The sequence below is a fragment of the Cardiocondyla obscurior genome, linkage group LG01 (genome assembly GCF_019399895.1).
Source record: "Cardiocondyla obscurior isolate alpha-2009 linkage group LG01, Cobs3.1, whole genome shotgun sequence".
NCBI lineage: Eukaryota > Metazoa > Arthropoda > Insecta > Hymenoptera > Formicidae > Cardiocondyla > Cardiocondyla obscurior.
This window is the reverse complement of record NC_091864.1, coordinates 12,708,815-12,725,262: the sequence shown is the minus strand read 5'-3', so window position 1 is coordinate 12,725,262 and position 16,448 is coordinate 12,708,815. Positions and strand designations below refer to the sequence as shown.

Genomic DNA, 16,448 nt, shown 5'->3' with positions numbered 1-16,448 from the left:
ACCGAGGAGGCGCGCGCGCTGACATAATCCCCGACGGATCGCCACCGTCGCGCGCGCAACGGAGCGGAGACACCAAAGGGAGGCAAAGGCGCCGAAAAACGCCGCGTGCGGGGTGCCGCTTTTCTGGTATGCGGCGGCAGCTCCACGCCGCGGAAACTCCGGCGGAACCGTCTCGCGTCACGTCGCGCGTTGTGGAGGTTCGGATAATGTCGTCGGCGTAGCACGTCGCTACGAAGCGTCGGCCGGCCGCCCCCTCGTCCCCGCTTTGCCCCCGGTGGACCGTGAGCGATGAGATATCTCGCCCGGTGACACTCTCCCTCGTTCCCCGCGTCGCGACTTAGCAGGTGTGTCCGCGGATTCCACGACTTCTGCGGATGTGTGCGCGGCCACCCCACCACCGTTCGCGACGAGCTACCGTACGTCGAGCTCTCCGGTTTCTCGTCAGCGAGGCGAACGATGCACGCCACCGGGCCAGGAGCAACCTAATAGAGGACCCCGTCAAGGGATAACGTCGGCCACACGGTGAGCAAATGCCCCCTTCGCCGCGGTCCTATCTCCGCCGCGGACAAATGGCAAAGTTGAGCTCGGACTTTCTTCTCTCCTCTTTCTTTTCTTTTTTTTTTTTTTTTCTTCTCTTTCTGGAATTAGCACGTTCGCGCAATGACTCGCGCCGCGTGGCTATTTTAGCGCTCGCCAACGAAAACTCGTTTGAAATAGAGCTGTATCCGAATGAATCGCCGCGGTATTCAGTCTCCCTCCTTCCATTCTTAGTGCGGTGTACGTATGTAAAAGGAAATCGCGACGTCTTGGGCTGTAAATTATTTTTGCAAAACTTTACCTGTGCATATTTCACACGCAATGTATCTAAGATGATAAAATTAAACTGTTTATTATACAGTACTGCAAAAAGAAAGTGGGATTCTTTGAATATTAAGTTATTTTTAGTTTTCAAAAAACGATTTTTATATTATACTGATATATTTTTCTAAACGCAGATCATAACAAGGCAGAAAAGATGAGTTCCTCGCTGACGTCACTTCAGCCAAATAGTCAAAGCTTAGAAAGGCAGAGACATGTCAGAACAACGACGGGAAGACTGTATAACAGTCTTACCAAGAAAAGGTATAGTCTTATTAATATTAGTCATTAACATTAGTCATGCTAAATCTCCTGTTCAGTCGTATATGTATTGCCGATCTTTTTATTTGATGTAGCTAATGTATTAATACAGCTTGTGCATTTTCAGGAAAGATCCAAAGCAAACAAATGCTCAAAGAATGTGGCTAAACTACGAAGACTGCAAAGACGACTTTTGGGCAGCCATAAGATCTAATTATGATTATATTATGGATACTAATTTAATCGAAACCTGCAAGGTAAACTTGACATTTATCCTACGAGTTTTCAATTCCTATTAAAATCTAACAAGTGGCATTGAACATTTTTTCTTTTAATTATTAATTTGTATTATTTTAGGAAGCGAATGGTGAACTAACATGGGACGAAACCGATGTGTCGACGCAATCGTGGAGTTTGAAGGAATTCAGCAATCAATTTTCAGAGCTTTACTCGTGGTTAAGAATTCTTCAGGAAATGATTTACTCTAAGAAAGAAAATGTTCTGGATAAAAGCCTGCGTGCAGTATGTATCAATGGCGTGTTCAATTGTATATAAGAAAAATTTCGCGTTAAAACAATTTTAAATATCGATTAAATCGTCAATTAGGCTCATATGGAGGAGCTGCGACGCAAGGCGTACAGACGCAAATTGTTCAATGAACAAGCGGAAAAATTAATTTCTCGCGCCCCTGCTTTAAAAGACGAAGTGGCGTGGCGTGTAGATCACTTGAACGCAAAATGGGAACTAGTTGAGCAAATCATGGCGCCCATAGACCAACCAGTATCTAGTCAACAAGATATATCAGCGGGTAACTGTTGCCCCTTAAACCACTTAACTGAACGAGCCGAAGGCGAGCACAATGTCTGCGATTGTAATTTTATTATTTTATATTTTGTAAACTCTTTAGACAGTTTAATCGATTTTGATTAAATTTTGGGTGGAAAAATAACTCAGAAATTATCTAAATAGCTTGTCGATCAAATTTAAGACAGATGATAACGTGTTTGGATGTTTAAACATGTGTTGGTACTTGTCAGAATGTTTGAAGTAAATTTGGAGAGAGTAAGTGAGAGAAGCGGTGTTTATTGTTACTCTCAGAATTACAATCAAGCTGCAGACTCGTTCAGTTCAAAATTTTGGCTTAGTCTTTTGCTCGCAAAACGACAAATCTATTCGAATATACGTTTTTCGCACGGCTTAGCAGTATACACGTGATGGATTTGTTCTAGATTTCGAACGTGAAGTAAAATGTCTACGAAAATGGCTACGAGAAATGGAGTCACGCATTGAACCTTTGAGCTTCCACATCAACTGGACTCTGCCAGAACTTGAGGAAAAAGCGGTAGAGTTCGTGGTAAGTGTCGCTTCTTATTATTATCACACTTTTCGTAGTAACGAAGTTATTAGGGTTTTTATCTTGTCTTTTTCACTCGTCATCGAGTTTCACCATGTGGTTTACGGACGATATGCCATATGTCCTTTTAGGTCTCCCTTTTACTTTTTTTTGTTTCCTCTCACTACAGAAAGGTCAGTAGTATCTGTCTGTAAAGTTGTTTTACAAAAGAAAAAAAAGAAAAAAAAAAAAAATGTGGCATATGTTTCAACATTACCGACTCCCTATCAGAATTTAATAACGAGTAAATAAAAAGCTACATTGCAAATCATAACAAAGAAAGGTGAATGTCTTTCGAGTTTCTCCTCGCATAATTTTTATGCACGCGTTACCTTCCTGTTGTTTTAGACGTAAATTGGATAGCATGTTTCGCACGAGGCGGAACAGCGCATAAATATGTTGATGAAGTTAGCTTCACCGACTTCAGGCAACCTGTTTGTTAACGGATTTAATTGTCGACGGCAATGCGGGGCTGCTAAGAAGCGGCACGGTTCGGTGGAATACGTGCTAAGAATAATGCCGCGTCGGTCGAGCACGTGCGTACGGGGCTGAATTTTCGCTGGCTAATTGTAAAGCCGACCAGCGTGAGCTAAGAGGAACGGATGTGACGTGTGTACCCAGTCAAAGCAAAGGGGAGGGGGAGCAGCGAACACTCGGCGGCGTACCCCACGTTTGTTGTTTTGTTCCGGGCTCCGATCTTTGCCGAAGGCTCGTGTTCGGCGCAAACGATGCGCTTCGTTGCGCGATGGAGAGACTTGCAGCTGCCTGCCGGCTGCATGAGCCGACAGAGTTCGCCGTTCCACGGTCGCCGCCGGTGGACGAGCACGTTAAGAACGAGCACGTTGATCCAAGTCTCCCTTCCTCCTCGTCCTCTCTTCTCTATTCTTTCCTCGCTGCGATCATCCACCCGTTCTTTTTCACCGTATCTCTTTCTTTCCTCCGCTCTCACCTCCTCTCTCTACGTTTGTCTAATCCTCATCTCTCTAGAATCTTATTTCTCCTAGAGCGTCGCTATATTTAAACGCAAGTGGTGCGCGTCTCTCGTGTTCAATTTGTGATCGCGGTGTGTAGCCCCGCGTAGCGCGTGGCTCGGCTTTCCGGGCCCTTGCATCACCGGCATCTCGCCCAGCGTTCCTCTTCGTTTTCGAAAAAAGGTGGCGGGGAGGAAGAATCCACGGCCGTGATCGCCGCTGGTGCTGTGGGTCAGCCAGAACAGCCTCCTCTTCCTACGGGTCTAACCGGCCTCCGCTTGGGTTTCCTCTCCCCTTCTCTTCCTTTGCCTCCTACTCGTTTTTCCATCCGTCCGTCCGTCCGTCCCGTCTAACCGAGACGTGCCGCGGCGACGCTCGGCGCTCGAGCCTCTCTTCGCGTGGTCCATTCGACGCGGTTTCTCTGCCGCCGTCGATTTACCGTGAGCGGGCCTTGGCGTGACCCCGCACAGTCGCGGCGAACAAGAGTCATTCATGCGTCGTGACGAGCACGAGTGCGACGAAGCCGCCGCGAGAAAGCGGAGTAGTGCCGGCGGTTCGAGGCGTTCGGGAGAGACGGCGCGTCCCGACCCGTCTCGCCGTCTCGTTGTCGGTCTTCGCCGGCTGTGAAGGGAGAAAAAGAATAAAAAAAAAAAAAAAGGGATGCGCCTTGCCAGCAGGGCCCGCGAGTGCTTGTAGTACTGCGCGGCGTGGATCGCGTCTCTTCTCGCGGTTCCTCCTCCCGAGGACGACCCGCTGACGTGCAACGGTGCGCCGCTCTTCGCCCTCGACGCGGTGGATAACACAATTTCGGTAAGCTGCCGACGCGAGATTCATCTTCACCTTTTATCTTAATCGCCTCGGCGGGTTCCCGTCGGCGCCGACTCAGCCCGCGCGGCATTGTTTCCAGACGCGAGCGTGAAAAAGCGCGCGCCGAGGATAATGGAATTTAGAACGTGAAAGTCGCCCCGTGGGTCCGGGAAAGACGCCGCGGTGCGTTTTTCCGGGTCAGGCAGGACTTCATTCTGCATTCATTTCGGTATTTTACGCGGGATCAGGCCCAGTTCTCTCCGCGAATTCTCCGTGGAGGTTTTTCGTTCGTGATAGTGCACCTCGAGCTCATGGTTCCCTCGCTACGCGGCACGACTGAAGTTCATTGTGATATTTGTGCCGTTATTGTTACACCAAAAAAAAAAAAAAAGCCCACAATGAAACAATGAAGCAATTATAGCGCAAGTCTAATCTCAAGCGGCACATCTGAGATCGTGCTCGCCTCTGGAAACGGGGGACCGTCGTCACGCTGGGTTTTCCTTTCGCGGTAGAAGGGAAAATCGTGTTAAAACGTTACATTGTTCGCGTCGATGTACATTTTATCTCCAACATTATGTCAATACACGGACGCTTCCGTTCGATAAAGCGCAGCGCGGAAAAAAAAAAAAATAATAATAACAGCCGTTATCATCGAGATTAAGATCGTGGGGTCCGAGCGCACGTTTCGATCGATCATATACTTATCATACGTTTAATTGCATACCCGAGACACGGCGATCGACGCTCCGCGCTCCGACTTTATTACGCCGCGGCTCCGGCTTCACGTGTGATTTTCCCTCCCGGTTCGCGTTTGGTCATCGAGATCGCCGGCGCGCGCGGATGCTCCGTTGAACGACATTCGCGGACGTTGAAGTCGGCCGTTCGAGGTCAGGCGAGTTCACGCGGAATTGTCCGTATAAAGAGAAAGTAGATCTTTGCGGAATTTTATGGAGCCGGGGGGCCGCGTCGGAGGTCCGGCAATCGCCGCCGACTGCCGAACCGTCGGCACGCACTGAAATAAAAATCCGTAAAACGCAGCCCGTCTATCACGCCGCGGCTTCCCTTCGACTTTCTATCGACGCCGACAATGCCCTTACGTCACGGCATCGTCGAACAACTCGTTTGTTCGATCGTTGTTCTCCAGCTGTGTATCTGCTTTAAAAGAGAAAGTCGGGGAGCATCGGTCGGCTCGCCGGGTTTACGTCCGCGAATGGTTAATTAATGCTTGGAGAACGACGGACGTCTTGATTCGGGGGAGAGTACGTGCGAAACGGGCGAACAGCAGCAGCGATTCGGCTTTCGAACCAGTCGCGGCCGGTATTTTTGGAAGTCGCTCGTACGTGGAAACTCCATACTCGCGCGACACTAGAACGATCGCCCCCGTTTCCCGAAAGAAAGAAAGAGAGAGAAAAAAAAAAAACAAAAAGAAACAGACTATCCTACGGTGTGGAAACGCTAAACGGATATTTTGCGAGCTAGCTGCTGACCGGATTTTAAATAGCTCGCACCGACGGCGAGAGGCAAGTTCAGACCACCGGTGAGAATTATTCTCGTTTTCTATCCCGCGTAATATCGCGCCGCGATAAGGCCGCAGATTAGATCCGTGATTGATACGTCCGCGTGATTATGCAAAGCGCAGCGCGAGCGCGAAGTGAGACTGCAGCATCTTTCGCCTGGCTGATGTTTACATTTAGCTTTGGGAAACTCGATATTCCCGCGCGTCGCGGATTAAACGTTATTGCATCACGGATTAAATATTATCGCGTCAATTATCGGGAGTCGGTTTGACCATTATCGGCGGGATTAAATCGATGACATTTTTACGATAATTATTATTATCATTTTTTTTTTTTTTTTTTACGGTACTCGATCGGCGGTGGGTTCTATTATTGACGGATTTGTAAACGCTGCTCTCTGCTGCCTTTTCGACAGCGCGCGATAAATAAAAAAAGATTGTTAGCACGCGCGATAAGATTGCACGGGTTTCGTAGATAAAAGCACCACCGGATTAATTCAAAGTTCAAACGGCCGTGTGCTCGATAACGCGCGGGCTTTATCAGCGGCGTGTAATTTGGTCACTTCGGCGGGGAGGTGCAACCGCCGTTAAGGCTCCGATCTAAAATTTACGATTCCTCCTCCCCCCTCCCCCCGCGAGAAATTGCGAGTCCGGCCGTTGACAAAACCGTAGTAATTCTAGCATGGAATAAAGCGCGACGTCCAATGAGAAGACGCGGGCGTTGAGAAATGAGGTGAGGACGGCCTGGATAACTCGGTTAGCGCAGCTGCGAGAGGCTCGCGTGGTCCCGGACGTGATCGCGTTTCGCGTTTTACCGATATATACACCTGCGATCGCGAGTAGCACGTCGCAGAAGTGCTAAGACCCCGGGTGTCCTCGGGCCGCGCGCTCTGAATTTGAGAACCAGACTAAATTGCCAAGTATCGCCCGAGGGTGAAAACGGGCCCCGGACTGATCTCGGCGCGGCCCCCGCGCGCGTCTTCTTTCGCGCGGAGGCTGTAATCGCCTCTCGAAGCTGTTCATCGCTGCACGCGATGCATGGATCCGCGAGAGGATACGCGATGGAAACTCACGGCGGCTGTCTCGCGGCTTGCGTCACCATCGCGCGCGCGCGCGCGCGCTGCCGAGTGAAAGGGAATAGAAAATTTTTAGCCGGCCGTAATATTTTTTATGCCGCCACCGCCGCGGGATTTACGTTTTGCGCGGCCGAGGCTACGACGCGGGCGATCGTGGTACACGTATATCGATTGTTGCCGCGAACCGAGATCGCTTTATTGCGCTACGCGGCGCAAGTCGTCGGCGGGCGATCATTCCCGCCCGCATGATTTGCATTCCGCGCGCCACATGCGAGTGGAAGCGTTACGAGATTTAATTGCCCGGGCCCCAGCTCAACGGCGCGGGGCTAGGAGCTCGAAGGAAATTAAGAAGGAATTTTAAGCGGACCGTATATCTGACGGACGAGATATGAATAATATTAAAGCCTGATATTCGAAAGTCGCGGGAAGCCTTGTAATACATTTGTGATATTATAGCTCGGCTGCATAAAAAGGGAAGCCTTGCGGCGGCGATTGTTCCTCTGAAGAGAATTGCAAACGACGTATTAGAAGGATGTTTCATAAGGCGCTGGAAAGAAATCGTGAATCACGACGGAACGGAGAGGAGCCGCGAATTTTGTGCGCAGTGCACGAAAACAGCTCCGGCTTGAATTAGATCGTTTAAATAGAAGCCCTACCGGACTAGCAACTCTTTCGAACGGCGCGGCGGCTGTAATCAAAGAGTTAATATCGCCACGTTGTCGGAAAGTCGATGCGTGGTTCTTTTTTTTTTTTTTCCCCTCCGCCATAGCTCGTAACATTACGAAGTCATTTGCCTCTGCATGTATGGGTGCGCTGACTCACTCGCTTGGCGTCACCCGTTAACTAGGAACACTGATGTGACCACCATTTCCGAGTCGAATAGAACTTGTAGCGTATCCTTCAAGTCGTAGAGGTTGTCTCGGTACCTCGCAAAAAGCATCTCGGTTTCGAAAACCAGTTTGAATTATTACACTTCTGTACGCATTCAAATTAAATTACGATATCGTGATGAATCGATTCGCCTCAGATCGGCGGAGTTTGAAATATCGACTCTCGGGACCAGTTTTCTAAGAACGAAGGAGCGATAGGCGCGCGAGAGCAAGAGAAAAAAAAAAAGAAAAAAAAAAAAAATTAAAAAATTGTATATAGGAAGATAAAAGTACGCAGGAAGAGCACGCACAAATGAAATAAAAGGGGAGAGAGGGGAGAAAAAGTATAGCCATAACGCAAGAAGAAGCGCGGATAATATAGAGGAAAGAAGAAATAGTTACAGTTTCTGGAGTGCGGTAAAAAATGGGTAATAGAGGGAAATTACATAAAAGGGAGCAAGAAACCGTTGCCGGGATAAAATAATACTAACGATCGCGAGCGATACGAATGCGGATTCACCGTAATTTTTCGACGTGCCTGCTTGTAAAGTACAACCCGTGTGGGAGGGCTTACCGCTAGATTCGCGAGACCACTGGTCGCCGCGTGCAGTTACCCCTCGGTATATCTCGAATTCCCAGATAGCGTCGGCACGTCCCGCTGGTTACGGAAGTAAAAATCGCTTAGTGAACGCACTAAGTGCCGGGCCGGTGGTCTTGGCCTCGCGAAGCCGATTACCAGCGTGCTTTGCCTGCGACTTAACCTTCCACATTTACCAGTACGACCTCAAATAACATACCAGGCCCCGTACCGTGACATCGTTTTTCAGGAATAAACGCAAGACTCCGCCACGGAGGTGGCGAGGAAATTAGTATCGTACACTTTCTCTTTCCCACACAAAGTAGAAACCCGATCCTGCCTCGTGAATCGCTCGGAGATTGGATGAGTCCTTTTCTTAACAGGACATTAACCGCTTTAATGAACATTGGGGCCCGCTCGCTCGTTAATGGAGATGCACCGCGTAAAGCGGCGCTGAAAAGTAATTGTTTCCTGGTGCGGAGCCTATCCGAGGACGCGAGCAGAGAAAGAAGCTGTATAAAAGTTTGCGGCGGAAAAAAAAAAAAAAAAAAAAAAAAGCGTTTTACATGGCAAAACATAACGACAGTAATGACAAATTAACTTTCTCCAGGCAGTGGCAGTAGACAGTCTTACTCATCGTATAGAGCGTGTCGATAAATCATGATTAGATTGTATGCCGAAAGAGATTTCTCGATAGAGCCTTTCAGTCTGAATTGAAAGAAACGCTGTAATAACAGCGCTCCTCCGCGACTTGGTTCAAAAATATATGGGGCGTTCTCTGCGAAGGAATCTTTGTCTTTCGTATCATTGACTCATAAAAAACGATAATAAATGAAAATTATACATGTGTCATTTTTTTAACTAAAAAAAAAAGAAAAAAGATAAAAAGAAATATTTAGGCATACGACCGTTCCATTTATAATCACGCAAGCTATTTTCCCGGAACGAAATAAATTATAACTCTGCTTCTTTTTAGAAAAAAAAAAAAAAAAATCTTACCCCATAAACTTGTATGAAAATCGCATGCTTTCGTCAAGGTATAACTTTCACGATTTATGGAGAAATAAGGCGGCGTATTCAAATGTCCCCGTTTAGCTCCGGGACACTCCGTTGAGTGCAGTATCGCGGGCTGATCTATTCTCCGAAACAATTTAAGTGATCCAGCAGCCTTTGGATCGCTCGAAGGTACAGCCGCGCCCAGAGAGCTATCGGCTCGTTCGTCTCAGATTAATCTCCATTCCGCGGTGATATCGTCCCGATTTTTCGCCAGTCACGATACGGCGTGATCTCTACGGTGTTTTCCATCCGATCGAAACCGATACGCTCGGCACCGGCGAGCGGCGCGCAAACGGTCATGCTCTGAAAACCGAAACGTATACTTATGCAATGTAAAAGTCCCGCGGTGTTACGAGCCAGCAATATTTTGACAGCCGCGGCCGATATCGCGCCGCGCGGACGCGTATTAGATAATAGAAACACGTCCGGTGCGCTGCGCCGAGGGATTAATTGAATTCATCGAAAAGCCGCCTGGTCGCGCTTTCGATTAAAACGCGAGGGCGTTAATTACGACTGGTCTGCTGCGAGATTTCATTCTCCGTCTTATCACGTGGAAATTCAATCTGTCAGCCGCTCCACCTCCCGGACCGGGATCTCACGGCGTTCCTCCTCGTCGCGTTAGAAATTCAATTATGTCGCCTGCAATCTGGCGATTGTTAATTTCGTAACGCGAGATAATATCGGGGCCCGCTGAATTATTCAATATACATGGAATCGCTCTGAGGCCTGCCTACTTTTACTATCGCCGCGTAGAGTGTTCTCGCGTGATTCGATGCGCTGTTTCACTCGTCATCGTCGACCGACGCGACGTACAACGTTATCATCGCGACAGGATTACGAGCGCGTCCGGGTGACAGGCATCGCGTGTCCTCGAGCTGCCCGCATCTTGCATGACATTATCATCATGCATTACGCTCGCCCGATGCAATCCACTTCCTGTTGCGTCGCGTAACGTTTTCCACGATGTCATTGCCACGAAGACGCGCCCCCGTCGTGAAAAACCGCGACGTTTTGTCGCGAGCGAAAGGAAAAGCGCCGACTGGGTCGACCTTCGCATGGATTCTTTTTTTTTTTTTCTTCTTCTTTTAACGCGAAGGATTTTCTCTAAGCCGCAAGGCGTCAAGGTTGTTGCCCCGGCCGTCAACGTGTCGAGACCTTCAACTTGAGATGAGCCCGACGACAAGTAGGATAGAAACCAGTCGAAGAGCTGGAAAGACCAGCCCGCTTTTCATTTCCATCCCGGGAAAAGAATGGCCTTTTCAAGTATACTTTAATTAAATGTAATCGCAAGAAAATAGTTTTCTCGTTACATAATTATGTTTCCTCTAGTTTTCCAACTTTTCGCCTGTTTTATTTATTTATTTTTTTTTAAATAAATATAAATCTAGATTTTATTTCGCGACCGTTTCCGCAATTTCCTCGAGATCGGTCGTCAACGCGCCGTCGAGATCTCTTCCGTTTTTCTCGCGGATACCGGGAACTTTTCTTACTCCGAACACGGCACATAAATCTTCCCCCATGAAAAACAAGAAAATAATGGCACGCCTACCGAATATACCCGTTTGTTACACATGCAAACGTAATGGATAAGCGAGGTATCCCACGTCTGGTAGCACCGTCGCGTGTTTCATTCCGCGGTGTGAAACTACCGCGGCGGTATCGCTGAATGTCAATAACGACGATCGGCATTCGTGGACCGCCACCGATGCAGCGTCTCGCCGTCTCGCGTTTTGCGCCGGCAGCCTGACACCGGCGCAGCTGCGGCGTCTCGCTATGGATTCAGCTATAAATTACATTCCGCCTTGGGATAAGACCGGCCCGTACTTCTCTCTTCACGGCACACGTGCACCGCGCGCGCACACGCGCGCGCGTGCATGGCGCAGACTCGCTCTTTACGATTCTTTAATATCTGTCGCTAAACTTTCCCATGAAAGAGCCCGCGACCGCCGCGGCGGCCGCGATGCCTATGCGATAGATTTTCATTCCTTTACCAACTCCTTAGCGTGCGTTTTGTCGCGAGCCACCTCACTCGTGGCCTTATCACATTCCGCGCGTGTAAGTCGTATATATGCGATACATTCCGCGCGGCTCGACGGCGGAACGTCGTACGGAAAGCTGCGCTCCGATCACCGTCACGAGATATACCGCGACGTTTTTCGTGTTTTTTGTACAACCGCGAGACAAAACGGCTCGGTTCAATGAGAGGTATCCTCTTACGATACGTCGTCTCTTCGACCGATAAGATCTCGTACAAGTGACGTCATTATTTGAAAAGTACGGCTGCCTCGACGCGTGGAATTCTTTTTTTTTTACTCGGAAACCCGCACACTTGGCGCTCGTACGGAGATGATTGCCAAGTCGAAGCTGCTTAATAAATGCAAAATAAATATTTAACATTTCGCGTAAAGAATTATTATTATAGTAATGATTATCTTTCGTGGAGGTAGGTTCGCGAGCGGGGATCCACGGCGTGCGTAATCCCGATCTTATTCCCACGGGCGACCGATTCTAACAGCAAAATCGTTGGAGGTTCCGCGAATAGAGCCGTCCAGGCTGAGCGGCTTGATTTATGCGTGCACGCACTTCGCATCCTGCCGTTAGAGATATCCGCGCTTTCATAACGAGGCCGGTTCCTCGCCGTCCTTTTGTTCGAATGAGAAATTGACAACGAGATGAGGCGACACGAGAGAAAGAAAAAGAAAGGAAAAAAAAAAAAAAAATATGGGGAGGAAGGGAGAAGAAAAAGAAAAGCATCGGTCATACGCGGAGTGCCGCGGCTGCCGTGAAAGCGAACTGCGAGATACGGGCTCGCTCGCGGAACGGCGAGATAAGTAGAACAATCACACATAATCATATGCAATCTATCAGAGAAAGTGGGCTAATACGGACGCGCGGTGGACGCCAGTGATATCCCGACACCTTTTGTCTCCCGAGGAGGCTCCGTTGGTCTTCACCCGGCCCCGGGGATCTAGCCGCGCGCGCCCGCCGCGGAGAGAGAAATGCTGGAATTATCGGTTGACTCTCTCGAGCTTAACTCACTTCGCGGAAGTAATAAAGAATTTTAAACGTTTCTTTTGTACGCGGCGCGTTTAACCTTTACGTTCTGGTCGGCGTGCGGCGGCGTCGGCGCTCCGTGTTTTTGCACGGCAACCCGAGAGCGCTTACTTTCTTCCGACGGCGTGTCCGCCGGTCCTCGTCGCGTTATTAATCATCATCGGTGTCGCCGATCGGTAACTACCTGTTACGATTTGCGCCTTAACGTTTTCTAATAGCCGCCCGCGGACCGTGGAGCATTGGACGTGAGGTGTTGCCGATCTGTAGAGATCAATTAGGATATCTGCGGATGATCGATTTCCACCGCCGATTTTTTTTTTTCCCCCCGTTTCCCTCCCCCTCCCCTTTCTCTCGGTCGAAAGGTGATAGTAAACGCTCGATAAATTTCTGCACGCAGGTACTCCAACGTGATATAGAGGCGCACGGACGCATCGTCAGCTCGGTCGTGAAATTTTTCACGCACCAGCAGCAGGAGCAGGAACAGCGGCGGGAGAAGAAGCAGCAGTCCACGCAGTCTCTGCGGATAGTAAAGTCACTCGAGCGGCGTTGGTATCACCTGTATCTCCTCGCCTTGGAGTGGCAGTGTCACATCGAGACCCTCATATCTCGCGTAAGAAATAAGGTAACGGTTCTATTATTCGTCTCTCACCATCGTTCACCGAAGAAGTGCCTCTGTCCCGAGACGCGAACGACTCGTCTCGATTAAACGGCACACTTGCGAACGAAGCCATTGAATTTTTCTCAGAGATAAAATCACGGCCTCTTCTCTTTTTCTGTTTTTTTAATTTTTTTTTTTATTTTTTTTAACTCTGCGATTTTTTTAATTCACCAAGCGCGCAGCTGTTGCCCGAGGCAAGAAAAGCGCGCGCGATCGAAACATAATACAAGCAGAACGTAGAAACGCGGCTGAAATATGGAACGCCGTGCCCGTTCCGTGCGCGTTCGTGCTAAAAGTTTATCAGTATCTCGGCGCGGTGCTGATCGCGGTAATTAAACGCGGAGAGCTTGTGGGAAAACGCATTCATACGGCATCGATCGGCGAGAACGACTGGGGCGATGTCAGGAAATAAAGGGTGGAGCCGAGCCGTGTTAGCCCGTCGTAATTGACGGAGATGTTTCACAATTGACGACCATTAAGAATGCTATATATACATACGTGTATATAAATGAGTAGTCACGGCCATTACGTTTTATTTGATGCGCGCGAAAAGAAAAACTCCGGAGCGCGATATTTCAGATCTCTCACCGCGGATGCGGACACTCCTCTTTATAATGAAATGAAATAACTTTCCTTCCATTAAATTTAATGACTTACGCATCAAGAAGCGGAGCAGAAAGAGGACTGCTGATAAGATGAAAAGTTCAATTTCAGATCGAATTGGTTCGATAAACGTGCACGCGGGAGTTTATGAAAACTGATACGGGACGAAGTGGATCGGAGGATTAATGGCAAAAGGAACACGCTCGTATACGTCGTTAAATAAATCTCGCGAGATGTATGATATCGATCGAGTAGCATGACCGATTATGTGGAATATTAATTGGCGAGCGCGTGTACGCTTTCTTGTACGCCGCGGCAGGCTCGCCTGCCCGTTCAACCGCCGGTCCCTGCCTCGGCCCTTTACCTGCTTGAACTAGTAAAATCTCGCTGGGATTTTCCTTTATGGGATACCTGGCTCAGGTACCCCGGCGAAGGTGTTGCGAGATCCGGTCTTTGGGCAAGAGTAGCTCAGTAACGCGTCGAGCGTTCCGGGCAACTATATCTAAACTCTTTCTCTCCGTCTCCCGCATCAGTTCTAACTGAGGCGACGCTGTCGCGCTGATAGTAAGCGATAACTCTAATAAAACAAGATAAGTCAGTTTCTGCACGCAGAAGCGCCTCGGTATATTTTGGAATACGATAAAACGAAGTGCGGAGATATCGCGGGCAACAGTGGTGATATGCCCGACCGGCTAGGCGGCCGTCCTATCGATTGTTGAGTAAATGGGATTTGATTTCGTGTTTTAGAACACCGTGCCTTGCGACTGCAGCAGCGACAGCGACGAGGAACCAGTCACGAAACAGCCCCGTCTCAGCCGCGGACGATCGCGCGGCTCCGAAGCGGAATCGCCGGGACAGTCCGCTCGCACGGCGCGCAACGAACGCGCGAGGCGCGTTGCCGGGCATTCGAGAGCCGGGCACTGCGATCATCGTCCAGTCGCCAATGAGAGGACCGACCAGTCGGACAGCGACGCCTTTTCCGAGAATCAATCCGCCGGCGAAGGATCGTATTTCGAGGTACGTGAATTCACCGGGCGAGCCCACCGCGAGTTTCGATTACGCGGCTACCGATGATTAAGGTCCCATTATCTACGGAATCGGAACGCTCTCCGGGTATCGTAACATTGTCGGAATCGCGTTGCGGAGTCGCGTCGTCATGGAAATGCCAGAAATCGTGCAGCGGCGCGTGAATCACGCGACTGACAGAAAGTTATATTTATCTCGCGGCGGGACGCGGAATAATCGGAGGAAGATAAGAGCGATTCGATCACGCAACGGATATCGCCGCGGAAACGAGATGTATATACAATTTGGATCAAGTGAATCAGCCCGCTCTCTTTTGCGGCCCGCTTCTTGCCCGAGCTATACGCCGCGTAGAAAAATCTACACGTTCTTGCGGTTTCGATCCCGCGTTCTTTCATTTCTCTCTCTCTCTCTGCAATTTTTGCGAGGTGTTGCAAAAGACAGGAAGTGTTTTACGTCGCTGTTCCGCGAATCGGCCGCTATTGTTCTCCATTCCGCTGTCGCGAAACGCGACTATTACGAGTCATTGACCTGGTTTTCGAGCCGCCGCGCGATTCATGCGTGGAAATTATTAACTCCACTCACCGGGGGGACTAGTACCGTAAACGATGCGAACGATAATGGGCGGACCTTGGCGTAATTAATTATTGTCGTTGCGTCTTACATTACGATAGACGGGAATTTTCATTAGCGCTTAATAGACTTCGATGGGCACGTCCGAGTAAAGTACGGCTCGCGAATCGCGTTTCCCCGTTGGAATCTCACGCGGCCGCGGGATGAAGCCTTAACGAAAGATAAGAGAGCGTTGTTACTGCCACTTTGCGTCGCGTAGGCTAGAGCCCGAATGTGTTAAGTGGCCTAAGCCCCGGGCGAGCGCGGAGAAGAGAGGACCGGCTACTGTAAAATGCGCCGGGCACGCATGTACAGCGGCGAAGTCTGTGCTGCCAGACGATGATCCCGATAAAAAGCGGCGGTCGAATTTGCGGCAAAAACCGTGATATCCGTAACGGAGGTCTTGTGAGAGAGACCGTTCTCGTAGCAGAGAAATCATAGACAACCGTTCGTTTAACTTATTCTTTCACCGAGATGTATCGCCGTTGAAAAACCTCGCGGCCGATCAATACGGCTGATAGCTCGGCCGATCATTTCACTATTCATTTTCTCCCCTCCCCCCCTTCCCTTCCACCCGCAAATAAAATGGAATTTAGAAACGGTAGATTAATCTTGTAGAAACCACGTCCGATAATTGATCGTCCCTCTCGGGCGAGTATTCCCTGATAATGCACGCGCGACTCACGCTATCAATAATTGGTAAACACGCTTTCTACGGCATGCAGGATGAATTGTGTCAGCTGTGTGTGATGGACGCGAGGTCCGTCGAGGAGCCGGCGATACGAGAGGCCACCAGTTCCATTACATCCAACGCGCGAGACCGAGGGGAGGAGGGTGACGTCGAAGAAAGCGGATCGAGCGACTGCGAGCAACACGAAATGCCGCCTACACCGGACACCGTGCCGATAACGACGTCGACGGCGGCGATGCAGGGGACGTGCGACGAAATCGACGCGGCGAGCACCGTGCAAATCGAAAGTACTGAAAAATCGAATAACGGTCCGCGGACGAGCGAGCTTGCAAAACGCGGAGCAGCGGACGAGGCAGCCTCGTTCAACACGTGAGTTTACTACACGTCTCCTCTTTTTCTTCCCCCACCCTCCCTCCCTCTCTC

At 49.6% G+C, this 16,448-nt stretch overlaps 1 protein-coding gene across 3 annotated transcripts in view; it reads left to right on the top strand.

Moving 5' to 3' along the window:
- The first annotated feature begins 30 nt into the window (after nt 1–30).
- Nucleotides 31–16,448, top strand: part of LOC139105667 (klarsicht protein-like) — a 36,722-nt gene continuing 20,304 nt past the window's right edge. For 2 of the 3 annotated variants that reach the window (XM_070661906.1, XM_070661911.1), the window contains exons 1-9: nt 38–522; nt 996–1,122; nt 1,247–1,376; nt 1,477–1,641; nt 1,726–1,927; nt 2,349–2,473; nt 12,836–13,060; nt 14,447–14,716; nt 16,060–16,394. In XM_070661906.1, coding sequence (XP_070518007.1) covers nt 1,016–1,122; nt 1,247–1,376; nt 1,477–1,641; nt 1,726–1,927; nt 2,349–2,473; nt 12,836–13,060; nt 14,447–14,716; nt 16,060–16,394 — 1,559 coding nt within the window. In that variant the 5' untranslated portion in view covers nt 38–522; nt 996–1,015. Of the gene's footprint in view, nt 523–995; nt 1,123–1,246; nt 1,377–1,476; nt 1,642–1,725; nt 1,928–2,348; nt 2,474–12,835; nt 13,061–14,446; nt 14,717–16,059; nt 16,395–16,448 lie in introns of all 3 variants that reach the window. The other variant, XM_070661897.1, reaches the window with a different exon arrangement.